Below are 21,584 nucleotides of genomic sequence, written 5' to 3' on the forward strand. Positions count from 1 at the left end.
GTAAAGTGTCATCTGTGCTGAGGGAAAACCAGCAGGAAAGCACCCAAGTAATTCCCTAAAGAAATCCTCCCAAAGTGGACAATTCCACATAGAACATAGAAATAGAACATAGAAAAAAACCTACAGCACAATTCAGGCCCTTCGACCCACAAAGCTGTGCCGAACATGTCCCTACCTTAGAAATTACTAGGCTTACCCATAGCCCTCTATTTTTCTAAGCTCCATATACCTATCCAAAAGTCTCTTAAAAGACCCTATCGTATCCGCCTCCACCACCATTGCCGGCAGCCCGTTCCACCATTCTGAGTAAAAAACTTACCCCTGACATCTCCTCTGTATCTACTCCCAGGCACCTTAAACATGTGTCCTCTGGTGGCAACCATTTCAGCCCTGGAAAATAGCATCTGACTATCCACACGATCAATGCCTCTCGTCATCTTATACACCTCTATCAGGTCCCCCCTCATCCTCCGTTGCTCCAATGTCTTCCAGCACTATGGAGACACAGGAAACAGCTGATGCTGGAACCTGGAGCAACACACAATTTGCTGGGGGATCTCAACGGGTCAGGCAGTGTCTGTAGAGCGAAATGAACAGTCAGCGTTTGGGGTTGACCTGAAACGTCGACTGTCCATTTCCCTCCATAGATGCTGCCTGACCCGCTGAGTTCCTCCAGTGCTTTGTTCTTATTTCTAAAATTATACTCCTTTGCCCACAGTTACCCAATCTGTATCCATCTGCAGCCTCCTGATGTCCACTTCCCTTCTACTTACCAGTCAGTGCGTTGTCAGCAGATTTAGAATCATAGGCAGATACAGCAGGGGAACAGGCCCTTCGGCCCACCAAGTCCGTGCCGACCATCGACCACCCACCTACACCAATCCCATTCTATTCTCCCCACATTCCCATCAACTCCCCCCAGATTCTACCCCTCACCCACAAACTGGAGCCAATTAGCCCACCGACACCGCATGTCGTTGGGATGTGGGAGGAAACCGGAGTACGTGGGGGAAACCCACGCGGTCACAGGGAGAATGTGCAAACTCCACACACACACACACACACACACACACACACACACACACATACACAGCGCTGGAGGTCGGGATCGAACCCAGGTCTCTGGAGCCATGAGGCAGCGGCTCTACCCGCTCAGCCACACCCAAATTTAGTGACCATACCCTCAGTGCCTTCATTCTACAAGCAGACCTTTCATCAGAGCTATGCTCAGGAACAAAATGTGCTCAGAGGGTTAGAACGTAGACACCACGGCCAAGAAAGCTCCTTCCTTCCTCAGGGGCCTAAAGAAATTCGACATGTCCCTGTTGACCCTCACCATTATTTAGAGATGCCTCATCGAAGGCATCCTATCTGGATGCATCGCAGCTTGTTACGGCAACTGCACCGTCCGAGACAAGCAAGAAACTGCAGAGAGCTGTGGACACAGCCCAGCGCATCACGGAAACCAGCCTCCCCTCCATGGACTCTGTCTACACTTCCCGCTGCCTCGGTAAAGCAGCCGACATAATCAAAGACCCCACCCACCCCAGACATTCTCTCTTCTCCCCCCTCTCCCATCAGGCAGAAGATACAAAAGCCTGAAAGCATGTACCACCAGGCTCAAGGACAGCTTCTATCCTTCTGTTATAAGACTATTGAACGGTGCCCTAGTATGATAAGATAAGAGAGAAACTAAAGGACTGCAGATGCTGGAATCTAGATGAAAAACACGACGATGCTGGGGGAACTCAGCAGGCCAGGCAGCATCCGTGGAGAAAAGCAGGCAGTCAAAGTTTCGGGTCAGGACACTTCTTCAGGACTGAGGATAGGAAAAGGGGAAGCCCGATATACAGGAGGGAAAAGCAGAGCAGTGATAGGTGGACAGAAGAGGGGAGGCGGGGTGGGCACAGGGTGGTGATAGGTAGATGCAGGTAAGAGATGGTGATGGGCAGGTGTGGGGGAGGAGGGGAGAGCAGATCCACCGGGGGAGGGGGCAAAGGTAAGGAGGGAAAAGATAAGATAAAATGGACTCATAATCTACCTCGTCATGGCCTTGCACCTTATTGTCTGCCTGCACTGCACTTTCTCTGTAACTGGAACACTTTATTCTGCGTTCTGTTATTGCTTTTCCGTTGTACTACCTCAATGCACTGATGTGATGAAATGATCAGTATGGATGGCCTGCAAAACAAAGTCTTTCACCGTACCTCGGTGCGTGTGACAATAATAAACCAATTTACCAATTTAAGAAGGTAGTTTCATCTAGATTCCAGCATCGGCAGTCCTTTGTCTCTCACTGAACGTCATCAGAAACCCACAGAGTTATTTTATACAAGGAAAAGAATCACAGCCTGGTATCCTGGGCCCAGTCTACCCAAACGGACGACCCTCTTGTCGTCAAGCCGCCCGTCTGTGGGATCTTGCTGTGCGGAAATCAACAGCCCCGGCGTTAGAGCAGGAACATCACTGGCCGCGGAAGAGAGCTGGAGCGTCCCCGCTCCAGCGGACCACCCGAGTCTCAACGTCACCCCCCCCACCCCACTGCCCCACCCTCCCTGGGACCCGAGCCTACCTGTCGAGCAGGATCCCGAGCACCTCCTGGGTGTTGGTGAAGGCGCGGTAGGTGGCGAGGAAGGCAGAGAGGTAGGACGAGTCGCCGCAGTCGATGGCCTCCAGCAGGTGTTGCACGATCTTCTCCAGCCGGCCCGCCTTGATGGAGCGAGTCCTCACCGTCTCGCAGGTGGTCCCGACCACCTCGTTCCCCACCTGGCGGGGGGTACAGGCAGAGGTCAGAGGGCAGCAACTGGATCAGCGCAGCGGGCCACGTGCGCCCCGGGGGGGTGGGGGGGGGTATGGCGGGTGGGACATGGGACCACCACACAAGGGGTTGCCAGGGAACCCCACCACAGGAAGGGCCTGACTGCACTGGAGAGGGTGCAGAGGAGGTCCTCAGGATGTTGCCTGCGATGGATCAGGGGAGCCGCACAGAAACAGACCCTTCAGCCCATCGCATCCATGCCGGCCTTTTTGCCAATCTACACTTTTCTCTCTGGAGAGGAGGATGAGAGGTGACTCGATAGAGGTGTACAAGGTGATAAGAGGCATAGATCGAGTAGACAGTCAGAGACTTTTTCCCAGGGTGACAATGGCTAACACGAGGGGACATGATTTTAAGGTGATTGGAGGAAGGTATAAGGGGGATGTCAGGGGTAATTTTTTTTACACAGAGAGTGGAACACACTGCCGGCAGAGGTTGTGGGGGCAGATACAATTCGGGACATTTAAGACACTCTTAGGTAGACACATGAATGATAGAGAGATAGAGGGCTATGTGGGAGGGAAGGGTTAGATAGATCTTGAAGCAGGATAAAATGTCAGCACAACATTGTGGGCCGAAGGGCCTGTACTGTGCTGCAGTGTTCTATGTTCCATGTACACTAATCCCATTTGCCTACATTAGACCCATACCCTTCTATACCTTGCCTCGTGCAGTGTCTGTCTAATGCCTCCTAAACCTTGTGGTTGTCACCTCCTCTGGCAGTGCGTTCCAGATATCTACTACTCTCTGTACAAACAAAATCTTGCCCCTCAGATCCCCCTTTCGGACCCCTTCCTCTGCCCCACTTTAAACCTGCACCCTCTTGCTTCTGTTCTCTCCCCCTGGCAGGTGACGGGAGTCGGGGTGCTCAAACGGCTCCAGGGGTGAGACTGGGACCTGGGATCTGGCAAGGGAGGGGAACGCTGTGGGAGGGGGAGCCGAGGGTGGGTGTGATCAGATGTACAGGTGGTTGGGGCTGTTGGGGTGGGGGGGTGGAGGTGGAGAGAGTGGAAGTGTGAGGGAGCACCAGTTCCTGAGGTCCTCAGGTCCTCTCCCCAACGTTCCTTACCAATTCTCTCTCGGAGACACAAGAGACTGCAGATGCCGGAATCTGGAGCAACAAACAATCTGCTGGAGGAACTCAGCGGGTCGAGCAGCATCTGTGGGGGGGGGGGGGGGGGGGGTGCATGGAACTGCTGGCGTTTGGGACAAGACCCTGCATCAGGGTCCTGCAGTTTTTCCAGCAGATTGTTTGTTGCCCTCGATTCTGTCTCACTGATCCGCTTCTGACTGAGGGGCCTGAACAGGGAATGAACTCTGCCTAATGCAAACCAAAACAAGCGTTACATTCCTGTGAGGACTGCGGGGGAGGGGGAATAAACCGCAGGAAGCAACAACTCCCACAGAGTCGGATCCTGGGCAGTACTGAGGAACAGAGGGACCTCAGCGTACAAGTTCAAGGATCCTTGAAGGTGATGCAGACTTAGATATCACAGTGAAGAAGGCATTATCTTCAAGAGACTCACCTTCATTAGTTGGGCTCATAAATTGAAACTTAAAACGCAATAGTTTATGTTAAATTGCGTTTTAAGTTTCAATTTATGTCTTGTAATCCACTGTGCTCTTGCTGCAAAAAGCTCATTTTCATGGCATTTATACCCCCGTGAATGTATGCCTCTGACTATACACAAACTCGAAGGGCAGAGAGGTTATGGTACAACTTTATAAAACATTGGTTGGGCCACAGCTATACCGTGTGTAAAATTCTGGTCAGCACACTACAGGAGGGATGTGACTGCACTGGAGAGGGTGCAGAGGAGATTCACCAGGGACGTTGCCTGGGATGGAGTGTTAGACTTATGAAGAGACACTGGAGGGGCTGGGTTTGCTTTTCTTGGAGCGGATGAGGCTGAGGGATAGGGGGTGGGGGAGACCTGATGGAGCTGTACAAAATTATGAGGGGGACAGAGAGGGTAGATACGGAGAAACTTTTCCCCATGGCAGTGGTGTCAAGACCAGGGGACAGGTTTAGGGTGAGGGGAAAGAAGTGCAGAGGGGATCTGAGGAAGAATTTTTTCACCCAGTGGGGGGGTGGAACCTGGAACGCACTGCCTGAGGGGGTGGTGGAGGCAGAGACCCCCACAACATGGAAGAAATATTTAGACGAGCACTTGACTCCTCAAGGAATAGAAGGTTATGGGCCAAGTATTGGTAAATTGGAATAGTGCAGATGGGTATTTGATCGTGTTATCCTGTTGTATGACTCTGTTACAAAGTACTTGCAACTGAGTGTCAGATTAGATTCCTTCACACAGAAAAACAAAATTTCACCGCTAAAGAATTTCTAGTCATTATGTGTTGCTGCTGGGAGCTTGCTGTACGTTCCAGTTTCCTGTATTGCAACACCTCAGACCTTCTTCATCGTCTGCAAGGTGTTGAGGTTCAGAGATCTCTGTGGAACTCTGGGAGACAATTCACCTTAACAAGGCCAGGCTTGCTGGGGATGTGAAAGGCGATATATAAACACAGAAACTGGAAATTAAAAATAAAACTGTAGGTGCTGGACATCTGAAATAGCAGCAAACAGAAAATGCTGGAAACACTCAGCAGGTCAGGCAGCGTCATTGGAGTTTTAATGCTCCAGGTCGAAGACTCTTCGTCAGAATTCAGGAAGGGAAGAACCTTGGAAGGATCCAGCGCAGAAACAGGTCCTTTGGCCCATTGAGTCTGTGCTGAACATCAACCACCCATTTTTACATTAACCCCACTCTACTCTTTTGACATTCCCATTAATGCAATCCCTCACCGAGTTAGTTTTAAGTTGCCCGTTTAGTTTTCACTCTCCCGGTTCTGATAAAGGGTATTTGAAAAGAAACGTTAACTCTGTTCCTCTCTCCACAGACGCTGCCTGACCTGCTGAGTGTTTCCATCTTTGACCAGAAACATTAACTCTGTTTCACTCTCGGCAGATGCTGCCTGACCTGCTGGGTGTTTCCATCTTTGACCAGAAACATTAACTCTGTTTCACTCTCCGCAGATGCTGCCTGACCTGCTGAGTGTTTCCATCTTTGACCAGAAACATTAACTCTGTTTCACTCTCCGCAGATGCTGCCTGACCTGCTGGGTGTTTCCATCTTTGACCAGAAACATTAACTCTGTTTTACTCTCCGCAGATGCTGCCTGACTGCTGGGTGTTTCCATCTTTGACCAGAAACATTAACTCTGTTTCACTCTCTGCAGATGCTGCCTGACCTGCTGGGTGTTTCCATCTTTGACCAGAAACATTAACTCTGTTTTACTCTCCGCAGATGCTGCCTGACCTGAGGAGTGTTTCCAGCATTTCTTGGTTCCTCGGCATAAATACAAGTCTGTCCCTCATTACGTAGGATATTAGATGCAACAAGACATCTCCCTTTGCCCCCTTCACACAACGGCCTGCCCTGTAGCCTCTGGCCGGGTGTACAGGGGATGCTTGGGATTGGTCCTCCTTACCCCCAGCCACTGTTGGCCTTTGCTCGCTGCTTGCTGGAGTTGGATTTGTTTCTGCGTCACTGAGTACACAGCTCCATCCACCGTCTCCTCGCTCAGGCACTGTGGAGACTGCAGAAAGAAGAACAATTACTGGCATGCACACACAGAATGGAACATTACTCTGTGTCCCATTCCCCTGCCCCGTAAGAGTCATAGAGTCACACAGCATGGAAACAGGCCCTTCGGCCCAACTCATCCATGCTGACCAAGATTCCCATCTAAGCTCGCGCCATTTGCTTGTGTTTGGCCCATATCCCTCGAAACCTTGGTGAATTAAATTGGTTTATTATTGTCACATGTACCGAGGTACAGTGAAAAACTTTGTTTTGCATGCCATCCATACATACCATTTCATCACATCAGTGCATCGAGGTAGTACAAGGGAAAAGCAATAACAGAATGCAGAATAAAGTGTTACAGTTAGAGAATGTGCAGTGCAGGCAGACAATAAGATGCGAGGCCATAACGAGGTAGATTGTGAGGTCAAGGGTCCATCTTATTGTACTGGGGACCATTCAATAGTCTTATAACAGTGGGATAGAAGCTGTCCTTGAGCCTGGTGGTACGTGCTTTCAGGCTTTTGTATCTTCTGCCCGATGGGAGGGGGGAGAAGAGAGAATGTCCAGGGTGGGAGGGGCTGTTGATTATGCTGGCTGCTTTCCCAAGGCAGCGAGAGGTAAAGAGTCCATGGAGGGGAGGCTGGTTTCTGTTATGCGCTGAGCTGTGTTCGTAACTCTCTGCAGTTTCTTGCGGTCTTGGGCAGAGTAGTTGCCGTACCAAGCCGTGATGCATCCGGATAGGATGCTTTCTATGGTCCATCTATAAAAATTAGTGAGGGTCAACGGGCACATGCCGAATTTCTTCAGCCCCTTGAGGAAGTAGAGGTGCTGGTGAGCTATCTTGGCCGTGGTATCTATGTGATTGGATGAAGACAAGCTATTGGTGATGTTAACTCCTATCCATGAACCTGTCCAAATGCCCTTTAAATGTGGTTCACGTACCTGCCTCAACCTCTTCCGTCATTCCATATTCTGACCACCCTGGAATTAAAATGGCTGGGAGCTGCAGACGATCGCAGTGGATGGAGCACAGGTGCTCGGCAAAGCCTGCGCCTGGTCTTACCGATGTAGAAGCCACATTGGGAGCACTGCACGCAAGGTTGGAGGAGTTGCACGTGAAGCTCTGCCTCACTTGGAAGGGCTGCTCTGGGCCCCAGATGGTGGTGAGGGGAGGAGGTGCAGAAACAGGTGTTGCACCTCCTACAGTTGCAGGGGAAAGTGCCAAAGTGGACTAAAAGTGTTGACGGTTTACCCTCCTCCTTTAGGGTGTCTACAACTGGTCCGTGACATCCTCGACCCTGGCACCAGGGAAAAAACACAACGTCCTTGGTTCCACAACCACAGAAGTGACTGTCTGTTCCCCTCACTAGTGAGTTTCCAACAACTATCTCCCTCTAAACAAGATAAGATCTCTTTATTAATCACATGTACATCAAAACACACAGTGAAGTGCATCTTTTGCGTAGAGTGTTCTGGGGGGGGGGGGGGCAGCCCACAAGTGTCGCCACGCTTCCGACGCCAACGTAACATGCCCGCAACTTCCTAACCGGTACGTCTTTGGAATGTGGGAGGAAGCCTGAGCACCCGGAGGAAACCCACGCAGACATGGGGAGAACGTACAAACTCCTCGCAGACAGTGGCTGGAATTGAACCCGGGTCTCTGGCACAGTAATAGTGTTACGCCAACCACTACACTACCGTGCCTGCCCTTAGGAATAGTAAAGGGAAAAAAATAACTGGTGGGGGTTGTCTATAGGCCACCAAATAATAACATTACAGTGGCACAGGCAATAAACCAAGAAATAGATGTAGCAGAGGATGCGGAGAGTCTACAGAGAGATATAGATAGGTTAAGTGAGTGGGCAAGGGTCTGGCAGATGGAGTACAATGTTGGTAAATGCGAGGTCATCCACTTTGGAAGGAAAAATAGAAGATCAAATTATTATTTAAATGGTGAAAGATTGCAGCATGCTGTTGTGCAGAGGGACTCGGGAGTGCTTGTATATGAATCGCAAAAGGTTGGTTTGCTGCAACTGTACAGGGTACTGGTGAGGCTGCACCTGGAGTACCACGTGCAGTTCTGGTCTCCTTACTTGAGGAAATGAATCCCATTATAGTTTGCCCCACAATCAACCACTGCAGTGTGGAAGCAGCTCTCATATCTCAGCGTAACGGAGAGATGCAGCGCGGAAACAGGCCCTTCGGCCCACTGAGTCCCTGCTGACCATCAACCACACATTTTTACACTAATCCCACATGAATCCAATTTTATTCTCCTCCCATTCCCATCACCTCCCCCCCTCAGATTCTAGCCCTCACCCACACAATTTGCAGCGGCCAATTAACCCACCGACTCCGCACGTCGTTGGGACATGGGAGGAAACCGGAGCACCCGGGGGAAACCCACGCAGTCACGGAGAGAACGTGCAAACACTATATTCTGCATTCTGTTTTCTTCTTACTACCTCGATGTACTTATGTCTGGCATGATCCGTCGGGATGGCACGCAAACAAAAGCTTTTCACTGTATCTCGTTACACATGACAATAAATCAATACTGTAAGCTATGGGAGCAGAATTGGGCCATTCAGCCCATTGAGTCTGGTCCACCGTTCAATCATGGCTGATTTTTCTTTTCTCAATCCTATTCTCCCACCTTCTCCAAGTAACCCTTAACCCCACCTCACCAATCAAGAGCCTATAAACTTCTGCCTTAAATACACCCTCCACAGCCGTCTGTAGCAACGGATTCCACAGATTCACCACCCTCTGGCTGAAGAAATTCCTCCTCATTTCAGTTCTAAAGGGGCATCCCTTTATTCTGAGGCTGTGCCCTCAGGTCCTAGACTTTCCCACTGATGGAAACATCCTCTCCACATCCGCTCTATCCAGGCCTTCCAGTATTCCATATTCCACACACAGACAGCGCCGGAGGTCAGGATCGAACCCGGTCCCTGGGGCTGTGAGGCAGCAGCCCTACCCAGTGCACCACGGTGCCTCCCTGTATTCACTGGAGTTATTAGTAAATACTGGAGCAGGCTGATTCATGTTGGGTGCTGCAGAGTTAAGTGTGTGTGTGTGTGTGTGTGAGAGAGAGAGAGAAAGAGAGAGTAAGAGAGAGAGAGTAAGAGAGAGAGAGTGAGAGAGAGAGAGAGAGAGAGAGCCTGAAGCTGTAAGATCTTGAACAGTATGGTGCAGACAGAGTTCGGAGTTACATCGGCCCACACTTACCCGGGGGAACTCACAATACCACCGTGTCTTCATCGCTGGAGGGACACTCTTTCCAGCCCCCACCCTCGCCCCAGGAGAGCTGCCCGACAGCCCCAGCACAATCCACATAGGCCGATTCTGTCAGGTGAGCTCCACACCAGCTCTCTCTCACACACACACCTGAGCCAGCTCTCCTCCCGCAGCCCTGCTCCGGAACCACTGTCAGCCCAGCCAACCGCGCAGGGATGGGCCAAGCAATCTGGCCAAGCCAATCGGATAATCCACTGGGAATGAGCCAGGGTCAAATTCCAGTGCTGCTTGGAAACAGCAGCAGCTTCAAATCAATTCCTCCCTCTTTCCACCTCGCTCCCTGCTCCCCTCCAACTACCCCCTCCTCCCTCTGTCTCACTCTCCCCTTCACTCTCTCTCTTACCCCATCCCTGCCCTCTCTCTCTCCTTGTTTCACACTACCTTTGTTCTCTCTCCCTCCCCTCAACCTTCTTTCACTCTCTCTCTCAACCTTCTTTCACTCTCTCTCTCAACTTCCTCTCTCTCAACTTTTTTTCACTCTCTCTCTCAACTTTCACCCTCTCTCAACTTTCTTTCTCCCTCTCTCAATTTCTTTCACTCTCTCTCTCTCAACTTTCTTTCTCCCTCTCTTTCAACCTCCTTTCACCCTCTCTCTCTCTCTCTCAACGTTCGTCGCCCCTCTCTCCCTCCTCCTCCCTCCCTCTCCTCCTCATGAACAGCATCATCCTGCACTGTGTGCACGTCCGCACCGTCTCCCTGTGACCCCGTGGGTTTCCCCTGGGTGCTCCGGTTCCCTCCCAAGGAGGTGCACATTGGTGGGCTCACTGACCGCTCTATGTGACCCCCTGGGGTTGCAGAATCAGCCGGGAGCGGACAGGCATGTGAGGTTGCTCTGAGGGCCGGCATAGACCTGATGGGCTGAATGGCCTGCCTCCAGGAAAATTGTGTTATTGCTTATAAAAATGGAGCTGGCCTCTTGCCTGAGGAGGGGAAACTTGCAGGTTTAAGAAGAGTGGTGGTGGGGAGAAAGAGGACTTTGGCTAACCTCTCCTTCAAAGGGTTAGCACGGACTGGACGGGTGGAAGGGCCTTGCCCTCCTGCAGTTTCCATGAGCCCATGGATGGGCAGTTCCGGCTGGGCGATGGAGGGGTATAGACTCCAGCAACTTTACAGTGACCGGCACGCATCTCCTCCCAGCCCCAGCCGTCGCCACGGCAACCCCGCGCACAGAGATGGCGGCTGTTGTTTCCACAAGTAGGAAGCGGTCTGCAGGCAACTGAGTAATTAGTAACCGGTAACTATTTACAACCAGGGCGTGGTCACCAATCACTCAGTAAATGATTAACACCGCAGCCTTTCTGTAGGTTCAGTTGGTCAACTTTCAGCAGAGGAGGGCTCCAAGTGCGGTAACACGCAATGCTTGACACCGTCTGTACTGTCCTACAACACTGCTTATGCACAGACTGTACACTGTGCACACACGGTACCTGACGCTGTGTGTGTGGACCACACACTGACCCTGTGTACGTGGACTACACACTGACCCTGTGTACACACAGTACCTGACACTGTGTGTGTGTGTGTGTGTGTGTGTGTGTGTGTACCACGCACTGACCCTGTGTTCACACAGTACCTGACACTGTGTGTGTGTGTGTGTGTACCACGCACTGACCCTGTGTTCACACAGTACCTGACACTGTGTGTGTGGACTACACACTGACCCTGTGTACACACAGTACCTGACACTGTGTGTGTGGACTACACACTGACCCTGTGTACGTGGACTACACACTGACCCTGTGTTCACACAGTACCTGACACTGTGTGTGTGGACTACACACTGACCCTGTGTACGTGGACTACACACTGACCCTGTGTTCACACAGTACCTGACACTGTGTGTGTGTGTGTATACCATGCACTGGTTACATGCAGGCAGTTCAGAATGAGAGCCTGTTTGAACACTGTCTGTTTTCAGTTCCGCGCGTTCCCACGTAGGCCCGTACGTCACTCGGGACTCACCCTGTCCTCTTTGGAACCATTCGGCCTCCACCCTCCCAAGTGAAGGGATGGGGTCTCCGACAGCCGTGGCCGGTGACAGTCCAGCACTCCCTCAGTGCTGAGAACGTCTGCAGCCACGTTTGTATTCCAGCTGCCGGAGCGGGAGTTGAACCCACAACCTTCTGATGTCAGAGCCAGTGTGCTGTCCGCTGAGCCAAAGCTGGATCCCAGCCTCAATGAGCCCACTGCACCCTGATACACAGTCCAGCTTATCACACACTGTAGTATATAATGCGCACTGCGCGGGTGAATGCGCACTGTTTCCCTGGGTTGGAGAATCAAGAACTAGACGGCATAGCTTTAAGGTGGGAGGGGAGAGATTTAATTAGGACCTGAGGGGCAACTTTTTCACCCAGAGGGTGGTCCGTAAATGGAACGAGCTGCCAGAGGAAGTGGTTGAGGCAGGCACATTAACAACATTTAAAAGTACTTGGACAGTTACATGGATCGGAAAGGTTCAGAGGGATGTGGGCCAAACACGGGCAAATGGGACTAGCTTAGATGGGAATCTTGGTCGGCATGGACCAGATGGGCCGAAGGGCCTCTCTCCGTGCTGTGTGATTCTGTGACTCTATGACTCCCTGGTCAGGGAGGGGCACGTTCAGCTGATCGACCCGTCAATAGCACCATCCAATCAGTCACACTCCTGTACCCGTTCCCCATTGCTGTGACTTATCAGAATTTACCCGACATTCTGTTTCCACCAGGTAGAGCTTGCCAACTGGAAACAGCAGGTAGCTTGGAAATCTGTCCCTGTCCGCCTTGAGTATATCCAATGACTCTATCTCTGGAACTCCCTGTGGTAGAGAATTCCAAAGATTCCCAACGGAAAAGGTATTCTGGTCTAGATTGTCCATTGCCTCAGGAAGACTAACGGTATCATTAAGGATGCCTCTCACTCTTTCCTCTCTTCTACCTTCTGGGAGAAGATACAGGAGCTTGAAACCCTGGATGTCCAGACTTAAAAACAGGATTGTAAGAAGCTGCAGAGAGCAGTGGACTCAGCCCAATACATCACGGGCACATCCCTCCCCACCATCGGTTGTATCTACAGGAGGCGCTGCCTCAACAAGGCAACATCTGTCATCAAACATCCCCACCATCCGGGCCGTGCCATCTTCTCGCAGCTACCATCGGAAAGGAGGTACAGGAGCCTGAAGTCCCACACTACCAAGTTCAGGAACAGCTACTTCCCTTCAGCCATTTGGTTCTTGAACCGACCGGCACAACCCTAATCACTACCTCAGTACAGCAACACTGGGACCACTTTGCACTACAATGGACTTTTTTTTGTTTTAACTTTGTTCTTTCTTGTATAATTTATGTTGTTAATTTATGTTTTTCTTCTGAATGTTGTGTATCTGATAGAGCGGATGTGGAGAGGATGTTTGCAGTAGTGGGAGAGTCTAGGACCAGAGGGCACTGCCTCAGAACAGAAGGACGTCCCTTTAGATCAGAGACAAGGAGGAATTTCTTTAGCCAGAGGGCAGTGAATCTGTGGAATTCATTGTCACAGACGGCCGTGGAGGCCAAGTCGTTGGGTGCATTTAAAGCAGAGGTTGATAAGTTCTTGATTAGTAAGGGAGTCAAAGGTTACGGGGAGAAGGCAGGAGAATGGGGTTGAGAGGGAAAAATAAATCAGCCATGATCGAATGGCAGAGCAGACTTGATGGGCTGAATGGCCTAATTCTGCTCCTATGACTTACGGTCTTTATGGTCTGATGCTCTGAGCCTGTGATGCTGCTGCAAGTAAGCTTTTCATTGCATCAGTGCACACCTGGACTTGTGCGTATGATGGTAAACTTGACTTTGACTTTGAAGAACAGCTTCTTCCCCACCGCTATCAGACCCCTGAACCAACCACCTCTTTCACATCCTCTTCCCAGTGGTGCTGCCATGTTCTCGGACTCTTTACCTCTCTCGCTTATTGTCACTTCAACATTTCTTTCTGCACTACTTCAGACTGCACGGCAATTCTGCTGTTTTGTGCTCAGCGCTGTACTCACTGTTGTATTTATCATTGGTAATTGCTTCACTATTGTCGCATGTACCGAGATACAGTGAAAAGCTTTTGTTTGCCTACCATCTGTACAGTTCATTCCACACATAAGTACATCGAGGTAGTAGAAAAAGAAAACAGAATGCAGAATATAGTGTTGCAATTGGGCAGGCACGGGAGTGTAGTGGTTAGCGTAACGCTTTACGGCGCCAGCGACCCGGGTTCAATTCCAGCCGCTGTCTGTAAGGAGTTTGTACATTCTCCCCGTGTCTGCGTGGGTTTCCTCCGGGTGCTCCGGTTTCCTCCCACATCCCAAAGACGTACAGGTTAGGAAGTTGCGGGCGTATTATGTTGGTGCCAGAAGCGTGGCGACACTTGTGGGCTGCCCCCAGAACAATCCACGCAAAAAGATGCATTTCACTGTGTGTTTCGATGTACATGTGACTAATAAAAAAATCTTATCTTATCAATTGTAGTCACAGTTTTCTCTGCAAGTGAAGAATTTCATAGCACCCTGGTGTATGTGACAATAAACTAATCTGAATCAGAATCACAAGGGGAAGAATCTTCTCAGCATTCCTGCTGACTCCACCAAAGAGCCCTCGCCCACAACTGCAGTTCGAGGTCTACTTACCCAGTCTGGGTGGTAGTACCACTGTGCCTTCATCTCATTGAACTTACAGAACCAGAGCAAGCCACAAGCCCTAACGCCCAACTCGTCCTCATCCATTGGAGCCTGCGGCCTTGCGTGTGGCCAAGCCTGAACTACCGCATCCTATCATTGGCCGGTTGTGTTACATGGGCCCACCTGGGAGCTGGAGTCTCGGTGACACAGAGTCAGCATGAGGGTTCTCAGAGACTCAATGGTTCATCTTCCTCCATCAGCAGTGGCTTCCAAATCCAGGTGTCTACAACCCATTGAGAAAGAGGGAGAGGCCTTTCCACACAGGGGGCCGACTTCAGGAGACTGGGAACACCACTCGGGGAGCCAAGGCCCTGGGCCAGGCAGAGTTCCAAGCTCCCTCAACTGGCGAGGGCTTTCCGCAGGAGACGGGGCTGGGCAGGTGAAGCAGGGACCGGGCAAGTCAACGCAGGCAGAAGTAGAAAAACAGGAACTGCTCGTCAGGGGAAGGAAGTCGGTTTGGAACTCTGGAGAGACTGCTGCTCGAAATCCAGGCCCACAGCACTTGTGGGTTCCAACGCAGCTGCCATTACAGCCCTAGGGGTCCTGAGACCCAGCCTTGGGAGAGCAAACGCCCTGGCAGACAATGGGATCTGTGTAAACTGGGTGGTTGATGGTCGGCACAGACTGGGTGGGCTGAAGGTCCTGTTTCCGTGCTGTACCTCTCCATGATATGACTCTAGCCAATCAGTCACCTTCATTAAACCACTTGTGGGAGCATGCTGTGCACAGACCATCAAGTCAAGTCTTATTGTTTCCCTGCACTGCACCTTCTCTGTAACTGTAACACCATATTCTGCATTCTGTTAATGCTGTTCCCTCAAAGTACTTATATTTTGAAATGATCTGTATGGATGACATGCAAAACCAAGTTTTTCACTGTACATGTGACAATAATAAACCAATTACCAATATCAAGCTGAGTTTATTGTCATCTGCACAGATACGGTGAGGTACAGGTACAGTGAAAAACTTGCTTGCAGCAACATTGCAAGCACACGGGTCCAGCTAACACACAGAATATAAAGGAGACATAACTTATACAAGGCAGTGAAGAGAGTGAGAGTAGAAGACTGTGCAAAAAGAAGACCTTGGTGCAAATAAAACAAAGATACAATCAGAGACGAGGTAGCCATGGTTCAAACATTCCAGCACATTGGAAGGTAGCTCGCTTGCTGCAAGGACGCAGAAGGTTGCCCAGAGACATCCTTCTAACACAATAGGTGCTGCAGATGCTGGGAATCTGGAGCAACACACACACACACACACACACACACACACACACACACACACACACGATGCTGGAGGAACTCAGCGGGTCAGGCAGCATCTATGGAGGGAAATGAACTGTCAATGTTTCGGGCCGAGACCCTTCATCAGGACCGGCTGGCTGTCCGTTTCCCTCCATGGATGCTGCCTGAGCCGCTGAGTTCCTCCAGCGTTTCATGTGCGTTGCTCCTCGTCCTTCTATCGCTTGCTGGAGGCTCCAGGAGCCCTCAAGGGACCTGTCGCAGTGTTGGAGGGCAACAACTCTCACCTCGAGGTTAAGCAAGTACAAGTCTGACCTCCTCGCGGGAAGGGTAACTGAGGGAGTGCTGCACTGTCGGAACTGCTGTACAATAAGAGGCAACAAACCACCTCCTGGGACTGTGTCAGGGACAATTCTGGCCAACTCGACCAGCTTTGGAGCCAGTCCCGGAGGATTATAGCATTGAGATCTTGTACCCCTGGCTAGACATGCATTCACCAGGAGATAAGAACCATTTGGGGATCAATTGTGTAGCCCTGCCAAGGAGCTGGGACAGTGGTGCAGCGGGTAGAGCTGCTGCCTCACAGCCCCAGAGACCTGGGTTCGATCCCGACCTCCGGCACTGTGTGTGTGTGTGTGTGTGTGTGTGTGTGTGTGTGTGTGTGTGTGTGTGTGTGTGTGTGTGTGTGTGTGTGGAGTTTGCACGTTCTCCCTGTGACTGTGTGGGTTCCCCACGGGTGCTCCGGTTTCCTCCCACGTCCCAACGACGTGCTGGTCGGTGGGTTAATTGGCCGCTGTAAGTTGTCCCCAGTGTGTGGGTGAGGGGTAGGAATTGAGGGGAGATTGCGGAGGATAAAATGAGATGATTTGTAGGATTAGTGTAGATGTGAGTCACAGAGCGATACAGCACGGAAACAGGCCCTTCAGCCCACCGAGTCCATGCTGACCATCAACCACATATTTACACCAATCGCATTTTATTCTCCCCACATTCCCACCAACTCCCCCCAGATTCTACTCCTCACCCACACACTGGGGACAACATACAGCGGCCAAGTAACCCACCGACCCCACACGTCGTTGGGGATGTGGGAGGAAACCGGAGCACCCGGGGGGGGGGGGGGGGAAACCCACCTGGTCACAGGGAGAACGTGCAAACTCCACACACACACAGACAGCGCCGGAGGTCGGGATCGAACAGCCGCTCCGCCACTGTGCCAAAGGACCTGTTTCCGTTCTGTGCAACCTTATGCATTCGATGGACAGAGCAGCCCTGCCCTGTGTTGTGTTTTCTGAGTAATCTCAGAGGCACAGCTACTGATCAGTTGGGACATGTCGAGATACATTTGGTGCCAGTTAGTGTCAAGAACAGACACAAAGTCACTGGTAACAGCCCAAAAGCCTGAGGCCCTGAACACATCCTGAAAGACAATTCAGCAGCGTTACACAAGCAATATCTGCTCCCCGGGACCTGGGTGTGAGTTACAGGCTGGAACCCTGTCCCCCCGTGGGGTAACAAAGTGAAAGAGGCAGTCACGGCAGGAATGGCTTCTGTCCCCGGTTCCTGGGACCAGCTCACAGCTAAAGAGCACAAGGTGATGCAATTGTGCTCATTAGGAAGTCGGATGTGTGTGAGAACAGTTAAAGAGGAGGAGGTGAACTCAGAGAAAAGAATGGGGGATCCGGGCCAGTAACTCACTGCCAGATGTTCATTGCTTGAAATATAAACCATCTGAACGCTTGGATCAGAACCCGGCCTGCAACACTCCCAGATATCCATTATTAAATATATAAATCCCCTGAAGCCCTGGATTGGACCCCAGCCTGTAACTCACTCCCTGTTATCCATTATTCTATAAATAAACCCCCGAACCCCCCTATTAGATCCCAGGCTGTAACTCACTCCCAGGTATCCATTATTCTATATATAAACCCCTGAACCCCTCAATTAGGTCCCATGTGTATGTAGGCTGATGACAACAATAAACTTTTGAACTTGAACTATACAAAATGACGGATATCCCAGAGTTACCTGGCTGGGATCAGAGAGGAAAGGGTTAAGTTTGGTGAGAGGCTTCGGGGGGGGGAGCGGGGGGGGGGGGGATGAGGCTTGCACTTCCTCAAGCAGGAAGGATCAAAGAGCAAGTTAACTGTGGGTGTTTACTTCGATGAAGTGATCTGATTGGGCAGAGATGAACCATTTCCGCTGGTCAGAGCAGAGGAGTGAAACACAAGCTGGCGCTCAATCGAGGAACCGTTCCTCCCCATGCTCCCTCCCCCGAAGGCAAGGTTACTTGAAAATGTCCAGCTTGCAGTCAAAGAATGTCGAGGCTCAGGCAACCAACTGTGCAGCCAAAGAGATTCGAGGAGACAGAGCCTCCTTCTGTTCCGAGCTTCCCGTGATCCCCATATGTTTTCAGGCGCACAGGTGTTAAAGCGAATCCCCTCCCCCTCCCAGATTTTGTGAATAACCTGTCCGTTGCTCTTGCTACACTGAAACACCACCCCGCGGTTTTACATCAGAGAGGGAGCTGGCACTGTGCCTACAAAGGTTAACACTACCACACAGCCCAGAGTGAGGTTTACAGTAAAAGTCCTGCAGAGTTTTTCTACAGATGAACGGTGGAGAGCATTCTGACTGGATGCATCACCGCCTGGTATGGAGGCTCCAATGCACAGGATTGCAAGAGGCTGCAGAGGGTTGTAGACTCAGCCAGCTCCATCACGGGCACAACCTTCCCCACCGTCGAGGACATCTTCAAGAGACGGTGCCTGAAGAAGGCAGCATCCATCATTAAGGACCCTCACCATCGGGGACATGCCCTCTTCTCGTCACTACCATTGGGGAGGAGGTACAGGAGCCTGAAGACCCACACTCAATGATTCATGAACAGCTTCTTCCTCTCCGCCATCAGATATCTGAACGGTCCATGAACCCACGAACCCTGCCTCGTTGTTCCTCTTTTGCACTACTTATTTTTGTATTTTATAGCAATTTTATGTCTTTGCACTGTACTGCTGCCGCAAAATTTCACATTGTATAAGTCAGTGACAATAAGTCTGATTCTGAGATAAACACCAGCAGAGAGAGACGTGGCAAGCTCCCACGGAGTGCGGTGTGTGAATGTCCCTCATCTGCCCTTGAACCTCTGCACTCAAGTGCCTTGATGCTGCTCACCCCCAGTTCCCGGCCATTTTAATTCCCCTCCCCAGTCCCACACCAACCCGTCTGTCCTCGGCCTTCTCCGCTGCCAGGGTGAGGCCAAACACAGAGTTGAGGAACAGCCTGGACAGTCTCCAACCCGACCGCACAGACACTGAATTCTCCACCTTCAGGTAACCTGCTCCCCCTCTGTCCCTTTCCCCTCCCCTCCAGATCCACCCAGTTCCTCCTACACCCGTCCCAGACCCCCATCACCCTGTCTCTATCCCCTCCTCCACCCACTCCCATCCCATCACCCACACACCCCTCCCACTGGGATCCCCCCCACCATCTGCTTCCCCCCCCCACCTCCCTCATGGTTCCAGGCTCCACCTTCCCCTCCCGTCAGACCCCACCATCCGCAGCCCTCTGTCACCTCCACCTACCCCCTCCCGGCCTTTGTCACTGTTCCCACTCAACCCCCTCACCTGGATCCACCCATCACCTGCCAGCTCTTGTCCCACCCCTTCCCTCCACCTCTTTATACCGGCTCCCTCCCCTCTGTCTTCCAGTCCAGGTGAAGGGTCTCGACCCGAAACGTCGACTGTCCACTTCCCTCGACAGACGTTGCCTGACCCGCTGTGTTCCTCCAGCACTGTGTTTTTTGCTCCAGATTCCAGTCCCTTGTGACCGCCCACTACCATTTGTTTTACCAAGGTCAGATGTATTTCCCTTATTCCACATTTCCATACAGCACACAAGGATCCCAAGGGGAGTCTTTTCCCTCAGAGGGTGGGTGGAACCTGGAACGCACTGCCTGAGGGGGTGGTGGAGGCAGAGACTCTCGCAACATGTAAGAAGAATCCGGGTGACATCTTGAATGGCGTAGAAGTCTACGCCACCAGTGGGGAAATGGGATTTGTCCAAGTGGATACTCGATGGTCGTCACGAACTCGATGGGCTGAAGGGCCTGTTTCTGTGAGGTACGCCTCTCTGAGACCGGTTCACATCCATCATACCTACACCAACTCACACAACAATCCTATGCCATTACTAATTATTCTCGTAACCTCCGGTCGAGTCTATTGTCATGTGCACAAGTACGGTGAGGTACAGGTACTCGGCTCGACAAACCAGGGTTGCTCACTCAGGAGCGTCGGAGGCTGAGGGGAGACCTGATAGGAGTTTATGAGAGGCATAGATAGAGGAGACAGCCGGTATCTTTTTCCAAAGGTCAAAATGTTTAACACTAGAGGTCTTACATTTAAGGTGAGAGGGGGAAAGTTCAAAGGAGATGCGCGGAGCAAGTTTTTTTTCCACAGAGAGAGCGGTGGGTGGCTGGAACAGGGCTGCCAGGGTGATGGTGGAGGCCGATACGATAGAGGCGTTGAAGTGGCTCTTTGATAGGCACATGGATGTGCAGGAATGGAGGGATGTGGACATTGTGTAGGCAGAAGAGATGAGCTTAATTAGTTTAATTAGTTTCAGCACAACATTGTGGGCTGAAAAACTTGCAGCAGCGTCACAGGCACGTCAGTACAGACAACACACAGAATATAAACTACACAAGACAGTGAAGGGAGAAAAAAAAACTGTGCAAAAAACAAGACCTCAGTGCAAACAAAGACACACTGAGAGACAAGTCCATGGCAGTGCGAGAGGTGGTGCGTAGTGTCCCGTTGCTGAGGTAGGGTTAGGGTTGTGCAGGTCAGTTCAAGAATCTGATGGTTGTAGGGAAGTAGCTGTTCCTGAACCTGGTGGTGTGGGGACTTCAGGCTTCTGTACCTCCTGACCGACGGTGGCAGTGAGAAGAGGGCATGGCATTCTCCACATGTTGTCACCAACCACTCACCCACACGCTTGGAGGGAGGGGGAGGAGGCAATTTACAGTGGCCAATTAACCCACCAATCCGCCCATCTTTGGGGTGTGGGGGGGAACCGGAGCACCCAGGGGGGGAAACCCACGCGGTCACAGGGAGAACGTGCAAACTCCACACACACACACACACACACACACACACACACACACACACACACACACACACACACACACACACACACACACAGGGAACAGAAGGGGCCCATTCCTCTTAGCAGAGGGGTAAAAAGCTAAGGGGCAGAGATTAGTATGAACAGGTGGATGGATTACAGGGGCAATGAGGAAAGACCCCCTGCCTTTACCCCTGTCTGGAACCTACTGATTAAAAGGGTTTAAACAGACATTTAAAGAGACCTTGGACGTGTGGTTAAAGAGCCATGATCTGCAGGTCTCCGGACCCAGTGCTGGGAGGTGGGTTTTCAACCAGTGGGGCGGAGGGGGGAAGAGGGGGAATCGGTGGTACAACACGGTCCCAGGTTCGATCCTGACCTCCGGCGCTGTCTGTGTGTGTGGAGTTTCCACGTTCTCCCCGTGACCCCGCGGGTTTCCCTCTCGGCCCCCAAACACTTGCAGGTGGGCAGAATCTGGGGGGAGTCGACAGGAATGTGGGGAGAACAGGGGGAGGTGGGACAAACCAGAGTTGCTCCCTCTGGAGCGTCGGAGGCTGAGGGGAGAGCTGATAGAAGTTTGTGAGAGGCGTAGATAGAGGAGACAGCCGGCATCTTTTTCCAAGGGTCGAAATGTCTAATACTAGAGGGCTTACATTTAAGGTGAGAGGGGGAGAGTTCAAAGGAGATGTGTGGGACGTTTTCTTACACAGAGAGTGGTGGGTGCCTGGAATGGGCTGCCAGGGGTGGTGGTGGAGGCAGATATGATAGAGGTGTTTAAGAAGCTCTTAGGCACATGAATGTGCAGAGAATGGAG

The 21,584-nt window shown here is 51.5% G+C and overlaps 1 protein-coding gene across 4 annotated transcripts in view; it reads right to left on the reverse strand.

The window, feature by feature from the left end:
- The window catches only part of LOC127585879 (ral guanine nucleotide dissociation stimulator-like), a 113,014-nt gene that overhangs the window by 48,958 nt on the left and 42,472 nt on the right, over positions 1–21,584 (reverse strand). The window contains exons 1-3 of one of the 4 annotated variants that reach the window (XM_052043594.1): positions 14,517–14,746; positions 6,311–6,418; positions 2,573–2,766 (exon numbers count right to left, since the gene is read on the reverse strand). In XM_052043594.1, coding sequence (XP_051899554.1) covers positions 2,573–2,766; positions 6,311–6,418; positions 14,517–14,552 — 338 coding nt within the window. In that variant the 5' untranslated portion in view covers positions 14,553–14,746. Of the gene's footprint in view, positions 1–2,572; positions 2,767–6,310; positions 6,419–9,639; positions 9,814–14,342; positions 14,470–14,516; positions 14,747–21,584 lie in introns of those variants that run through there. The other 3 variants (XM_052043593.1, XM_052043592.1, XM_052043591.1) reach the window with 3 other exon arrangements.

This window comes from Pristis pectinata, chromosome 34 (assembly GCF_009764475.1).
Source record: "Pristis pectinata isolate sPriPec2 chromosome 34, sPriPec2.1.pri, whole genome shotgun sequence".
NCBI classification, from domain to species: domain Eukaryota; kingdom Metazoa; phylum Chordata; class Chondrichthyes; order Rhinopristiformes; family Pristidae; genus Pristis; species Pristis pectinata.